Source organism: Ambystoma mexicanum, chromosome 9, assembly GCF_040938575.1.
Source record: "Ambystoma mexicanum isolate Mex_15411 chromosome 9, UKY_AmexF1_1, whole genome shotgun sequence".
Classification (NCBI taxonomy): domain Eukaryota; kingdom Metazoa; phylum Chordata; class Amphibia; order Caudata; family Ambystomatidae; genus Ambystoma; species Ambystoma mexicanum.
Window position 1 is genome coordinate 927,239,769 of NC_090931.1, and position 16,155 is coordinate 927,255,923.

Consider the following 16,155-nt stretch of genomic DNA (forward strand, 5'->3'; position numbering starts at 1 on the left):
TGCATCAGATGACGCCTTTGTCTGTACTCGAGTCGGCCCCAGACTCAATTACTGAGGTAGTGCTCTGTATCGGCTCTGTCTTTCCCTTAAGGAACTCTTTCTTCAGCCTGAGAAACATACCAGTCGCTCCCGAGGTGGAAGGAGCATCCATAACAGGCATGCCAGAGGGGATGGGGTGAGAGGTGAGAAGACTGTCTCAGTTTCATGTGGACCTCAGGTCTTCCCTCCTTTTGGATGAGACTTTGGTATTTCAAAAACCCCATTACCACAGATGGCATTCCACGTCATCTAGCAGAAGCCACATGTAATGTAAGTGGTCTTGTATAGTGCCCTCTGGCCACTATTGGTGGCCTCGCTGTGCTTGGCTCTGTAAGAGAAACAGGGTGGGGGTCATTAGCGGGACAGTGGGAAAGGCTGATACGAAACATGTGGCAGTGATGCGTGCAGTTCAGAAGTACCTGGTTCCTGTGTGTCAATGTGCTTTCCATGGGTTTAGTGGAGTGCTATCTATAGGGAAAGCCCAAAATCTGATACACAATTGGTCGTATGGTTAACCTCTGATGTGTGTGAATTTGATAGAGCTAAAGAGGAGTGCTTAGTCATACTTTTAGTCATGGGGCGTCCATCTGTGGGAGGGGTATGTGCGTGTAGTGTAAGGTGGTAGGCGATGGGAGGTTAATTACTCAGGTGAAGCCTGGGGGAGTAGGTATTAAAAACCAAACCAACCTGCAACCGTGCACTCCCATCACTGGCCTCCTACAGACAGGTCTCATTTACCTAGCTCCCACTGCCACCACACAAAAATAGGGTGTAAAATCTCAGCTACACCACTCTTCACTCTCTTGTGCGTGGAGGAGACAAGGGCCCTTTTAAAGCTCGTTGCCAAAGCAGCATCGTCCTGCTCCCATCAGACCATTCTCTTATATATTGTTAACCATACTGTTAAATGCTGTTAAAAACGGTTTTAGCCGGTACACAAAAGGGAATGCATTCTTAAACGAATCTCTATTCTGGAAACACAGTGATATGTTGATGTTTTACCAGCCTGTAACAACTGCACTCTAAAAGACAAGTCATTTTCTTCCTTCTGAAGAAATTCTAGTAGGGCATTTTAAAGAAGGGCTGATTGAGTTGAGAAAGAACAGCCACCCTATTTAGTTAGTCGAAATGTATGTGGGACCAATGAATGTGCATTTAAATATCCAAGGACGCAGCAAAAGACATACGGTTTCAATTTCTTTGTAAGGCATTGTAGTGGAACGGAAAGGTGCATTTTCGCGGGTGCAGTAGCCTGCTGAGCTAACCATATTCCTTAGGTGGCTGTATTAACAGCTAAGACTAACAGCTTATTCAAAGTATGTGCTAAATGCTGAAACAGATAATTATAGATGAATTAGTAATGTGTTGTGTTAGTAGCGCCTACATTAGTAGCATAAGGAGCTACATTGAATGTGCAGGCCTCAAAGGGGTGGATGGTAAGCTCAAGTTTAGTAGCCAATAGAGACCTGTATTTGAGTGTTTGAAGCATTATAGCACCTATATAGCGCTTGCCTTGTAGCATTATGACACTAGCTAGCAAAGGGCAGGGCCGGTAAAGCTTGCCCACTAGGGGTTAATGGCAATGTATATTATTGCAAGCTGGAACATTCTTTCTTTGCAACCGTCGCGCTGCCAGCCTTGATAAACAGGCCCTCTTTCGCATGAGAAGAAATGGTACGGCCTTGCGCGCTCTGATAAGAAACATTCCTCTAGTTGCAGATGGGCTTTGGGGGAAGGAGCGTCTTGGAGAGTTAGCAAGTTGGGTTTTTCCAGCAGTAAACATGCTTGCACTGAGAACATTCTAGCATAGTGCATCATGCTGATTGCCAGCATGACTGTAAAAGAATGCATCCACACATGACTCAGGGGGGATTCTTCCATGGACTGCTGTATGCCCAGACCTTGATGTTGCTCCTGCGGCTCCTTGTGGCGCTGTCATCTGGCGTTTAAGATGACCAGGGTCCCCCAGTGCTAAGATATAAGGAACGTAAGACTGTGTTCTAATGATGTGTGATTTCTCCAACTTGAATTCCATTATGTCCAAATTGATGCTAAATGTACTGTTCTTTTATATTGTGCTTTCTGTCTAAATAAATGCTAAATTTAGGATGAAGGTGTGATTTCTTCAACATTGTGTTCATGGCCGTTGCATGGATAACCTGTATGGGGGTGTGATAGGGTAATTTATTGCAATAAGGGCTGGTCCCAGGAGTGCAAATACCCTTTTCACTACAGGCATATAGTACCTTTGAGGTGGAGGTATTATGTGCTACATAGAGGGGTTTGAATTGCATTCTTTCAGAAACTATAAAGTAGGGCAGTTATACCAATGCAGTCGATGTATGCGCCTTCCTAGGAAATTTGAGTACAATTCTATCTTACCATAATCAGGTCGATAAGTGACAAATGCATTCATCACTTAGACTTGATGTCTAAAAAAGAGAGCAGGTGTAAGGTTTAGTCAGCGTATTGGCTAAAGCAGATGCCAATTACCTTGTTAACCAGGCAAATGAGAGAAACCTGGCTGCTAAAGCGGCACAAATTAAATGAGTACATAGTGATTTGGAATTACAGTGAATTGATCGAAAAATAAAATACCTACTGCAAAATGACAGAATTTATTTTGTTAAAAATTCTTTTTTATTATTGCTGGGTAAGACCCCCCGTCCCCCACACAATTCCCCCTACCTTAACCTATACCAGTACCCCACACTCCAACTATCTTTTACTAAAGATTTACCAAAATCTGTAACAAATTCGACCAAAATAATTTGGTCATTTTGCAGTAGGTATTTTCGATTTCAATAATTTCTGCAGATACCAGTGATTTGATTGCTATGGAGGAAGTCCCTGGGATAAGTAAAAATCTTTCATTATGGGAAGTGTTATTGGTTTTGTGGAGCAGTGTCTCGTCTGCCTTGTTGCTTGAATCAGTGGGCTCATCTATCCTTTGGATGCCAAGTGTCTTGAAACTCAAAGAAGCAATGCCTGGAAGATCTGCTCTAATTTTAATGGTCGAGAAAATGTGAAAATTTACCAACAGAAGTCTGCCTTGAAAGATCTGTTGCAGCGCTCTACCAAACCACGAGTTTTTGCCTCAATACGCCTTTCAGGGAAAATCAGGAGAATCATGAAGTTAGTGCCAACAACCTTGGCCTCGGACCTGTACTTTTCTCTACTGTGTCATAAGGCCAGAATGATTGAAGCAAGCTGAAGTCTAAAAAAATAAAATTATCTTCTTGAGCGTGGTGAAGACCCCGCTCAAGTGACGAATCTGAGATACTTCAGAGCACCAAAAACAACCAACATGATTCACAGAGTTTAATGGTCTCCCAGAATAAGCTTTTATTTAAGGGCCTAATTCCTAATGGATGGCAACACTTATTTGTAGTCAGAATGCTATATTTGGACCCTTTGTAATTAAGGCACATAGTTCATATTTACTAAATATTGCAACATATCTTTATCTGGCTGTTTCCCCTCATCTCTTTTAGAGGGTTAAACCTTGAGCTTGATCTGAAATGTAGTAAACACCTGTTATATTTACCATTTGCTTGTTCACAAATAGAGTCAGACCTTGATAATAAGTACCCCTTAAGCTCCCACAATATTAATCTTACAAGGCTTTAATCAAATTGAGTGCGTCAGTTGCAGTTTTTAAATTGTTTTGTGCAGCCAAAATTTGAGTTTACCTTTTCATCAAGTGAGGCAACATTTGTAGCTGGTGAAGAGTCTGTGTTTAAGGTTGAAGGAAATATTTGGCAACTGGTGTCTCTAGGTGACCTTACGATTTCATTCTGGCGGTACAACCTGTGATTGCGAAGTTTTGAAACCCATGCATCAAATGTATCTTGAGACTTCACCTGAAGAATAAAATAATTGTGTGACATGAGGTAAGAAAAAAGCACATTTGGATGCTGATTATAATAGAGGGATGTAGCAGTCTCTGAGACAATATAAGAAACTCACTTTCAGATGATAAATGTGTTCTTCTGTATCAAGGTCTATTCTGCGCATTTTCTTTTTAACGGACATAACTGACAAACCGACATCAATACTTCCATGTAGTTTGCCTTTTTGTGTCTGAAATGAGAGGAAATGTAGTTAGGGGTGCTGGCATCAGATAATGAAGGGAGCTCATGATGTCATTTTGCATTCCGTTTTGTCATCAGATATTTCAAAAAGAAAATGAAATCAGCATAGCATGTTTTGAGCAGGAGACAGAGACATCTTCATTAACACTGGTATTGCTAGTATATTGCACAATAAACAGAGACTTCCACCTTTAAAACAAATGATGAAATCCAGAAAAACTGAACATTAATTTAATGTACTGCTCAGCAATGCAAACTCATTGTTATGGCTGCTAGTTCCGAATGTATACATTTTATGTAAGACATTCAATCAAACATTTATTCAACTGTAATAAATAAAAACATAAAACACAATAATAACAGATAAAAACCATGCATAAGAAAATGGATGAAAAGGAGATATAAAAGTATGACTTTTCGTCGGAATAGATCACGTCATTTGAAATATTGTATTACAACCAAGAGGGTTAAATTAGCCTATTGGTCTCCCATGTGATTGTTTAATCTTAAGAGCACGTCGAAAGTAAGTTAATTTCCACAATCAGTAAAAAATAAAGTGCAGGACAACATTGGCGGATACCCGACTCCGTAAGAATTATTCTCAGGGTGTTCCTCCTGATGACAACGTACGCCAGGAAAAGGAATGTGCAATAGGTGCTTTGCATAACAATCACTTGGGCACTCCATCCTCACCTGACCATGTGGCTGTGACAGCTTTTAGAGGGACATAGTTTAGTCTCGCTCTCGTGATCAAATGCCTGCCTTTCTGATAATGGCTCCAAGTCAGGTAACCCTGAATACAGATAGTTGACAATATTGTACATATGCATTTAAATGATTTCCTTAATTCATTGGACTCTCTATTGGCTTGATTGAAGAGCTGAAAGTGCAATTTTAATTTGGTAAAATTCAGTGTCTCAGTTGGGTTTGTAAAATGATTAAGTGCATTTATTCTTAAGGACACATTTCTTATGCATTGAATCCATGGGATTTCTTTGTAACAGAGTTTTGTTGAAATAGTGCTGATAAGGAAGTGGGTCAGAGTTGCCTGGTCATTGCCCCACAATCGCATTGTGATAAACTGGTTACAGGGAAAGCTCGTATTCTAAAAATGGTGTGTTTAATTCAGAAAGCGCAGCAAAATTCGATGATTGTGTAAGGCCGAACATTTTCTTTAGAAAATTATTTTCAATAATTTGGAGCTGGGAAGATCTACAATGCCCTATCAATTCAGCCCAAATCTTGCAACAGCCAGGGATTTAGATCAATACACTTCCAGAGACATGTTCACAGGTTGGGCCCTACAAGTTTTCATGGATCGTAATATTCCGCCAATGGATTGTTGCCCGCCCGACAGATAAGTGGTGTATCAGGCACTTGTACTCCCTAAAAAGAGCCAAATACTCACAAAAAATAAAAATATGGAGTAAAAAAACTCCCAACAAAAAAAATGAGACAGACATGTAGAAAGAACCATGTGCCCCTGCTTTCACCCACAGCTCAATGGATTTGTTGGAACAGTAGTGCACGTAGTACCACAGGAAGAAACTGGTATTATTACTGCCAGTTTAGAAGAAGTAAACCTGTATCTTTTAATGTGTATGAATAATTAGGTGCAGATAAATTACAAAAATATTTCCGTTTTCCATTTAAAAACATTTTTATTCACATATGATATACTCCCAATGGACTTGGATTTTGACACATTGTTTTGATACATGAGCAAAGCATTACCGTTCAACCTCGAAGTAAACCGGACAACAAGATAATTGAACTCTGACACCCATGGAATTTTAGAGTTCCTGGTGTAGATTGTAGGTCGTTTAATGACTCTATTGCCTACTTGGCATAGCAATAATGCTGATTTTACGATATTCATCTTTAAAGCTGGAGAATTCATAAATGTGGTATATACCGTCATAAGTTGTTGCAAGGCACTACAGGTTCTTGCAGGATCATGGTGTCATCGGCATACATCAGGGCCGGTAAAAAACGATTGGCGATTTTAGGGGCAGAAACTCATACATAGCTGATTATCTTAGATGTATGGACCCGAGAGACTTGTTGTTGAATGTTGAAAAAAACAAACTCATGTGTGTGGTCAAGTCTGCCCGTAATTTATCTCTGTTTCTGGTCGAAAACTAGAATGGGTCTCAACATTTAATTATTTGGGTATATTATTCAACGGTGGAGCAAATCGAAGTGATCATATTAACAGTGCAGCCTTAATATTTGCACAGGACAACAGTCCAATCACTAAGCTTGGCAGAGACATGGGGATTTTAACCACTGATACTGTACTCACCATCTATCAGGTCAGGCCTATACCAGTATGTGTGTATGGGGCTGAGGTGTGGGGTTTTTCTTCCACACAAGCAATTCAATTAATGGAAAATAAGTTCCTATGATATCTCATTGGAGTTGCTAAAAGCACTCTGACATATTTGCTCCACCATGAACTACGACTGGATTACATACGTGATGTGATCAATCTTAAACCCATGATTTTCTGGATTAGACTATGGTCACAGGCAAAGTCACAGGCAAAATATGCATAAGAGGAGTGTTTTATTCAACTTAAGGGCCGGCTGTCTGCCAATACCATCTGTGCCGTGTTGTCGCACAGATGGGTATAGTTGAAAGTTGAGTGCCATTTGTCCCTGTAATAACAAATATTTGTGAAACCTCACTTTTTTTATCCATCTGTCCGTTATGACTAAGAATGAAGATTGCCAAAGCGCTGAGCGCAGGAAGTCTTGATTCTATTAAAGACACAGAGGCGAGCATTATGCTTTCTTCTTTATTACTGCCAAACACAGCAATTCAAATATAAACTTTTTTCTTTTAATAAACTTTCATTTTTTTTATTTTATAAAATTAACTTTTTGGGAAAAATCTGAGAGAAAACAGTCTCAAACTGGGACTCCACTACAACTCCCATGAGGCTCTCTGCTGCCTCTAGTCCCTGCCTCAGTCTCGCCCTCCAATGAGAGCACTCCCACTGGCATAAACTCCTCTTGACAACAAGTGCTTTCCTCTTCTTTTTTGATGACTTAAACTTTCATATGTCTTGGTGTAGTTCTTAGGCTGTTGTGCACTTCGCTGCCTGTCTTTCTCTCCTCTGAAATGCAGCCCTGACTCGCCTTCATATTAATCTCGCGAGTTTTTCTGCTCTTCCCCTTAAATAAAAGAGAGATGATACATTAGGGAGGGGAATTCATTGCTTTCATCATATCTGCGCCTGGAAGAAATATGTTAGTTCTTCCCAACTCTCATGACTTCCTTTAGCGTAATCCCCTCAGGGAGGGATAATGCTTGCCTCCGTGTCTTTAATAGAATCAAGACTTCCTGCGTTGAGCGCTTTGGCAATCTTCATTCTATGACAAGACCGGAGGCGAGCATTATGCTTGTTCAAAGCTCTGCATTACCGCCAAGGCAATATTCTCCACGGGCTTAAAGCAGAAACTTCTGAAAACTGAGTCATCAGACCAATCTGCTGCCTTCAGAATCTCCTGCAGAGGAACGCCGGCTGCAAAAGCCCCTGAAGCCATCGGTCCTCTTGTCGAGTGTGCTCCGAAAAATGTCTGTACCGGCTTGATCCTTGACTTCTTTCACCCATCTAGCTATGGTAGCAGAGGCTACAGGCTTAAAAGGTTTCCTGCGCGCTATAAGCAATTGCTTCACCCCGCTTGGCCTATCTGCTGCTGTCGCTGCTTCATAACATTTAATACATTTTGCAACGCAAAGCTTAGTGTTGTCAGGAAAGTAAGGGTAAGATATGACTTTAGAATTAGTTTTAGTTTGCTGCGCAATGTTAAACACTACACCCTCGGGGTAGAAGATCTTCCTATCGATTTCTAGCGCCTTTACGTCTGATAACCTTCTGCATGAGACTAAACAGAGTAGCGTAGCTAGCTTCCCGGATAGCTGTCTCTTTGACAACAGGTAGTTCCTTGGCCACTGTTCGAATAGGTGTAACACTTTGTTAACGTCCCACAGTACAGAGTACCTGGGCTCTGGAGGTTTTGTCATCTTAACACCTTTAATCAATCGGACTACTGCTGGATGCTCCCCTACAGGTTGACCATCCACTAACTCGTGCCCTGCTGAAATAGCAGTACTATATACACCAACTGTTCTGAAGGCTTTCCCGCTTGTCGATAGTGACGCTAGGAAATTTAGTATGCACTCTATAGGAGCTGAAAAGGGAGAAACACTCCTCCCACTGCACCATCCTTCCCAGGCTTGCCAAGCGGCACTATAGCTCCGGATTGTGGATGGATCCCACAATACCTTGTTGAGCTCAGTAGCTTCTTCTGAAAGGCCTGACAGGCACCATCTGTGCCTGAAACTTTGCATGCTATTAGTCTGAGGGTGTTGTCTTAAATCAGGGGATGAGGCATGCTCTTCGGATTCACTGGGAGGTCTGCTCTGTGCGAAATCTTCTGCAGGAAATCCGTAGAAAGTTCCATCAGAACTGGAAACCAAGCTTGCGATCTCCACTCTGGCGTCACCAGAACTATTTCTGCCTTGTCTCTGCGGCCCTTTGCTAGTGCCCTCGCCAGCATCGCGAAGGTGGGAAAGGCATAATGAATGTGACCCTCCCAGCATTGCAGGAAGGCATCCGTCCCTGTTCCTCCTGGATCCAGTCTCCAGCTGGAGTACTTGTTGGGAGTTTAGCCTTGACGCAAACAGATCTTTATCGAACGGACCCCACTTCCTCTGTGACTTCTCCGATATGTGAAGCATCCAGTCGCTCGAGTCTGTCAGGTACTGGGAGTTCCAGTCCGGTACTGCGTTCCTCGTCCCTGGAAGATATTCCACCTTGACAGCTATCTCTTTTTGTAGACAATAGTGCCAGAAATCCTTGGCTAATTCTGCTAACATTTTGGACTTTGTCCCCCCTAGCTTGTTGATATATCGCACCGCCGATATATTGTCCATTCTGGGGAGGATAGAGCATCTCACTCTCTCTCTGGAAAATGCCTGAATTGCGAAGGAACCCGCTAGAAGGTCCAGACAATTGATATGTAACGCTAGTTCTTCCTGCGACCATTTTCCCCCTGTCTCTACCAGACCACATCTCACTCCCCAGCCTGATCTGCTGACGTCTGACTCTATAATCATTTCTGGTATCTCCCCAAATATGGAGCATCCGTTCCAGACCTCCATGTTGCTGAGCCACCATTGGATCTCTGATCTGCTCTCCTGGTCTAGAGTAACTAACTGGTGATATCTCCACCCTTTGCAAAGATACTTTATATTGAGTCTCTGTAGAGCTCGATAGCGAAGGGGACCCGGGAAGATCGCTTGGATGGAAGCCGTTAGCAATCCAACTATCCTGGCTAGATTCCGAAGCCATATAACCGTCTTCCTCAGAGTCGATCTTAAATCCTTCTTTATCGACCTGATCTTTGCCATAGGCAACTCCAAAGTGGCTTTCTTTGTGTCTATCATAAAGCCTAGAAATGCTATTCTTTTGCATGGAGATAGCTCTGATTTTTCGTAATTTAATAGGAATCCCAGACCTAATATAAGGGATATCGCCCATTGCACTTGTTGTTGCAGTCTCTGCTTGTCTTCGGCCATGAATAGAATGTCGTCTAGGTATTTTGATGAGTCGCAGTCCCTCGTCTCTCAGGGCCGCCGCCAGGGGTCTCATCAGTTTGGTGAACGCCCAGGGTGCTGAGGCGAGGCTCAATGGCAGAGTCCTGAACTGCCACGTCTGCTCTCTCCGCATAAACTGGAGGAAATGACGATACTGTGGCACTATGGGAATAGTCAGATACGCATCTTTTAGGTCTAGCCTCACTAGCCAGTCCTCCTTTCGGAGCAGGTCGGCCAGAAGGTGGATTCCTTCCATTTTGAAGTGCTTGTAAACCAGCCAGCTGTTCAACTCCTTTAAGTTGATTACTAGCCGCACTTTTCTGCGCACTAAAAACATGTTGCTTAAGAACCCTAGTGAGTGAGGCTTTGCTCTTTCTATCGCCTGCTTCTCTGCTCGCGCTTGAATCTCTATGTCTAATAACTGCCTCTCTTCCTCCGAGATTATAATGGGTGGCGAAGGCCTTCCCTGGATTGGTAAGCTCATGAACTCTAGATGATATCACTGCGCTGTCTGGAGAATCCATGCGTCTGACGAAAGCTCTCGCCAGAAGTTCATAAAAAGCTGCGTCCTGCCCCCTACTGGTGGATATTTCGCGCTGCGCTGTCTCACCTCGGTTGCTACCTTAGTGCCTGAAATAGCCTCTTCCTCTTCTTCCTCTACCTCGATTCGGGAAGAACGCGTCTTGCTGGCGTGTCTCCCAGTATTGGGCTCTTGGTCCTTGCGGCCTTCTGTTCGTATTGAAGCGGCTGGTCGAACGGCCTCTGAATAGACCGGCCCTGGCAAAAACCCGACCAGGGAATACTTTCTTGATCGAAGCCTGCGCCTTCTCAAGAGCAGCGTAGGTCCCCACAAACCTACTCATCTCTTTTACGAAGGTGTCACCAAAGAGGAGTCCTTTGGCGCCCTCTTCTGCCTCATAAGAGGCTACATCGCCTACCTTGGCATCTATCTTAAGCAGCATGGATTTTCTTCTCTCTGCAGATATGGCTGAGTTAGTGTTGCTGAGCATACACACGGCACGCTGTGCCCAATTTGCCAGGATGTTGGGGTCCACTGGTTCACCTGTATCCTTGGATCTTTCTGCCAAATCCATAATTTTTGCGATGGGGCCTGAAAGGTCGAGTACCTTGTCTTGGCAAGACCTCCAGGCGTGGTCCATGCCTTTTCTAAGGACCTTGCTTGCCTTGGAGACGAAGGAAAGCATTTTGGGGTCAGGCTCGGGAGTCTCTGCAGCTTTGCCATTGAGCTCAGGTCTAGGACACTCGGCTCCATGTCTAAACCGTCTCCTTCTCTAACGGCTTCCTTATTTTCTGAGACATGTAGATTGCCACCATAGGTGACGGGGTCCATTCCGTGGATCGCGGATTACGGATAGTGTCTGGCTCGAATATATCCAAAATATCGTCTTCTGGGGCACCTTCCACTATGCTGGCTTGGGTGTTACCTGCTACTTTGGGATGAACTGGTACCTTATCCCTGCTTTGAGTCTCGTCATCTTCTTCCTCCTGTCCAAACTCTTCTGATGACGAAGTAGCATCCCCTATATTTTTTTCCCCTAGGGTGGGGGGGAGGCTGGGCATAGCTGATCTGGCCATGAAAGCGTCTTTTAATCTAAGGAACGCATCAGCTGCCTCCAGGGGCTTCTCTCTAGTCCCCTTAATTGAGCTCTGGGGGGTAGAAGAGTGTTTCCTCTTCCGAGCTACCTTACACCCCCTATTAGTGTCATTCAGAGGCTTAGTGGAGGTACCCTCCTCAGGATCTTGCAAGCCAGCATTACTGCCCAAAATACTCTCGAGAGTAAGAATCTCTCCTGAATGGGTTGTACTCCCTGAGCTACTGCTCTGGCAAGAGAGTCCCCTAAAACCTTCTTGAAACTGAGGGATAGATCCCTGTCTTTCTCTTGCAGCTCCTCCTCCTGCTCCTCGTATTCCTCCCAGTATTCATGGCTCCCATCTGATGCCATTCTGTAATTCCTATGAGTGACAATCACTTAGGAATCGAAGGAAAACTCTTGTAACCCCTCAGCTAAGAAAGCTGTTTGAATGGGTCTGTCTGCACACTGTAGCGTGCTGTCTCTGGTTTTCGCAACCTTTCTTTTTTTTTTTTGTAAAGCCTCCGATTAGGAGCAGGGACGCTGTGTGGGGAATCTCTGTGTGATCGTGAGCCGCGGGGCCGTTAGCAGACGAGCAAATAGATCCATGCAGAGCCCGCAATGCGCGACGCCACAGCCGTATTTGACTGTCGGCTTTGCTGCGGCTGACGGATACTGGAGGGGAAACGAGCCCCAACGCTAGCGATTACGCTCGCGGGCCGTGTCCCCTCCGTGTATTAAAGTAAGGACATTTAGCTTAGCGCGCGCCGAACCGCGCGAGAACAATATAAGCACACTTTCCTCAGAGAAACGCTGCGCTTCGATGAAAACACAGTCGTAACAGAATGCTATAAATTTACTGCTTCTTACACGCACGTGCTCTAGAAACGCTAAAATGCTAAAGTAAAGTCAAACATGACAATAGCAATAAGTCACTTATCTTGTGTCCAGCAGCAAAAAAGAAGAGGAAGGCACCTGTTGTCAAGAGGATTTTATACCAGTGGGAGTGCTCTCATTGGATGGCGAGACTGAGGCAGGGAATACTGGCAGTAGAGAGCCTCATGGGAGTTGTAGTGGAGTCCCAGTTTGAGACTGTTTTCTCTCTGATTTTTCCAAAAAGTTGATTTTATAAAATAAAAAAAAAAGAAAGTTTATTAAAAGAAAAAAAGTTTATATTTGAATTGCTGTGTTTGGCAGTAATAAAGACGAAAGCATAATGCTCGCCTCCGGTCTTGTCATAGAATCAGCAACAGGTTTTTAATAATAATCCTGCCATTCAAAATAATTAAATGTAGGACAATCAAAGAAGCTATCACATATTTATGTCTAGTGCCGAACAAAGACGTTTGCCCTTGCTGTTGATTTGTTTTTAGAAGGAGCTTTATCATTGACTGAAGTGTACCATCAGAATGAAACTAACGTTTAAAACATTTTAGTATAAGATTTTAACCAGTTCTAATTTTTGAAAATGTTTGTATCTTAATATGTGTATCAAGTTGCATTATGTCTTTATGATGGTTTTAACCTTCGAAATAAAGCTTTATTCTTCTTCTACTCTCAACAAAAAACAGGAAACAGACCTGCAGAACATTGAGCCCCAGATTTCACCTACAGCTCAATGGATTTGTTTGGACAGTAGTGCACGTAGAACCGCAAGCTGAAACTGGTATTATTGTCTGTTCAGAAGACGTAAACATGTATCTTTTAATGTGTATGAATAAATAGGTGTAAAGAAATAATGATTGCAAAAATATTTTCGTTTTGCAGTTAAAACATTTGTATTCACATATAAATTCCCATTGGACATTTTTACTCCCTAAAAAATCATTGTACTCCCAACTTAAAAAAATAGGGAGTAGGGGGGGCGTGGCTAGCCGGTGTGAGATGCACACGTAGGCTGGTAGAGCTACGATGCAGCTGAGGAAATCCTGTCAAAATCCGATGGAAATACCCCATGTCGGGACTTCACATCGCTGCTAATTGACAGGGGAAGCCCTAGAGGCGTTTGCGCTGCAGCGGGAAGGAGACTCGGGCAAAGCCACACCGAGGAAGCCGACGGTAAAAAGGGAGCTGGCACGGGACGCGAATAGACTCTCCAAGATGGCAGCCTCGCTCCGGTGAGGAGGAGCAATCGGATCCACTTCGCACCTGACCCGGGTGCTGCAGTGGTCAGATTGCGGTGTGGATGAACAACGTGGCGGCGACATCGAGAGAGCACCGCGGATAGGCGAGGAGGCCCGGACTGGTAAGGGTGAAGAGAGAGGCAATGCCCCTCCCCCGCGCGCAAAGTGGATCCGTGTGAGTGGCCCAGCGGGAGGGAGCTCCGTGCAGGAAGAGGCAGCCAGCAGTGCCCGTGAGCAGAGGAGGTACGCAGGGTAGGTGAAGAACTCTGCAGGGGAGCAGCTCGGGGAGCAAGTCACACGGGGACACCCGCTGGGAGGGAGGGCTTGCACGGTGTGATCTGCAGTCAGAGGGCCCAGGTGAGGCTGGGCATTGGCGCCTGATAGACACTGGGGGTGTCATGGATGGATGCCCTGTGATTGTGAAGGACTGGATTGGGAGCCGGCAATCGCCTGATGCAGGAGGGGTGCCAAAAGGAGAAAAAGGTCCCCCCTCCTCCCTGACTGAGAGGTGATTGTTGGAGGCTGCTGGGGGGCCACGGTGGCACCAAGGTAGATGGTGGCAGGGGGTTGGAGGACATTGTGGGCTACTTCCTAATTGGGGGCTCATTCAGGGACTGAGGTGCTTGGGGCCTCGCTGGGCCCGGCCACTGGATCCCATTTGGTGGGGTGGAACGCAGACATTGTTGCGCGGGGAGGAGAGGAGAGGAGGCAGGTCGCGGTTGGCTGCATCCAAGGAGAGACTTGACAGATCCGGTAACGCAGAAGGTGGGCGAGATAAGCAACATAGGAATATAGACTGTGGGAAAATATTGGGGTGAACATTGGAAACAGAAGGAAGGCCTGATATAAACAGTAATCCCCAAGGGAGGGGGGGTTGCACATTCCCCTGTTCGATATGGTTAAGAACCAGCAGCGAATGGACAAATACACAGAAGCGAAGGAAAGGACACATAAGCAGGACGGTCCAGAGCGGCAGGCGGGAGAGAGCCCTGCTACTGGGGAGGGAAGTGGAGTGACTCCGGACTCGCTAATGGAGGCAATACAGGCCTCTAGACTTACACTTCAGGAGAGCATTAAGGAGGTGGGGGAGGATGTCTCCCTGGTGAGAGCAGACCTTCGCAAAGTGTGAGAGAGGGTCACGGAGGTGGAGCAGAGGGTCAGTACGGTGGAGGACAACATCCAGAAACTCAAGAATCAAGTGGCAGGTTTGGTGGGGGCGACCCGAATGCTGGAAGTAAGAGCGTAGGATGAAGAGGGCTGCGCCAGGCGCTGTAACATCTGCCTGGTCAGAGTCCCGGAAAGGGAGGAAGGCCCTAGCCCTGAGCTATTCGTGGAAAACTTAATCCTGAAGGTGCTGAAGATTAAAGGCCTTTCTAAGCTCTTCACTGTGGAGAGGGCACACAGGGTACATGGGAGGCCCCCGCTGTCGGGCGCCCCGCAGAGGGTGCTGGTGGCGAAGGTCCTGAATTTCCAGGATCGAGATGCCATTCTTCAGGATGCCCGTAGAGTAGGTCACTATGAAACTGGGCAAGCGAAGCTGAGGATTTTTCCGGACTTCACGTTGGATGTGCAGCGTCAAAGGGGGTCATATGACGCAGTGAGGCGGCGACACAGAGAACTCAATTTAAAATGTATTATGTTCTTTCCGGCGAAGCTGAAGGTGCTGTTGGGGGGGAAGATCGTGGTTTTTCACGTCCCCCAAGGGAGGTATGGGATTGGCTGGGAGCCAGGGGGCATGGATCAGATCCCCAGATTCAAGGAGCCGGGGCAGAGGAGCGCCGGGCCACGGATGGATGAGGAAGGTGGGGATGGAGGTGAGGATCAGGTGGAGCTCTTCAGGAAAAAGTTGTCTGAGGGCGAAGTGGGGTGGGATATGAGGGGTATGTTATAGCGGAGGTAGGGTATCGGAGGGATAGCGGAATCCCCCAGAACTGGTGATGTCATTGACTACTGCCCGCGGAGGGAGGGGGAGGGGCGGGGGTAGACTAGTCAAGAGATCTATGGGGAAGGAAGGGAGAAGGGGAGTTTGGGTGGTGGTGGCCCACCCACAGCAGTTGTGGGGTTGGGGGGCAGGAAAGGGAGAGGGGAACGGGGGGAAGGGGCAGCTGGGGAGGGAGGCAGGGGGAGGGGAGGGCTGGGAGGAGGGTTTTTGGGCATGTAGGGGTTAGAGTTGGGTGCACGGAGTTGGGGAAGGGTGCCAGGGAGGGGGTAGAAGGAACGCCATGGCTGTAATAAAACATATTGTGAGGTTGGGGATGGGTCTGTATATAGAGGCTGGGGAAGGCAGACAGGGGGAATCTGGGAGGAAGATCGCTGGGAGACATGGGGGGGTAACTTGAGGGACTGTATCAGCAGGACAGATGGGTAAGGTGGGAAGTTTGACAATCGGGACATGGAATGTCCGGGGATTAGGGAACCACCAGAAGAGGAGGGTGGGGGAATTCCTAAGGAGGCAAGGGATACATGTGGCTTTGATACAGAGACACAAGTGGATAAGGAGGGGCTGGGGAAATTGGGGAAGTTATGGGGGGGACAGGTAGTTGGTACGACTTATTCAACCCAAGCTAGGGGAGTGCTTATATGGGTTGCTAGAGGGGTACCAAAGACGAGATTGGTAGAACGGTACTAGTGAAGGGTTTATGGGAGGGCAGAACACTGTCTGGTTAACCCATATGCACCAAATGTAGTTGATAAGGAATA

At 45.7% G+C, this 16,155-nt stretch overlaps 1 protein-coding gene across 3 annotated transcripts in view; it reads right to left on the bottom strand.

Annotated features, from left to right (window-relative positions):
* OSBPL6 (oxysterol binding protein like 6) overlaps nt 1-16,155 on the bottom strand; it is a 3,803,429-nt gene that overhangs the window by 2,736,766 nt on the left and 1,050,508 nt on the right. For all 3 annotated transcript variants that reach the window (XM_069616111.1, XM_069616109.1, XM_069616110.1), the window contains exons 5-6: nt 4,009-4,122; nt 3,732-3,902 (exon numbers count right to left, since the gene is read on the bottom strand). In XM_069616111.1, coding sequence (XP_069472212.1) covers nt 3,732-3,902; nt 4,009-4,122 — 285 coding nt within the window. The remainder of the gene's footprint in view (nt 1-3,731; nt 3,903-4,008; nt 4,123-16,155) is intronic.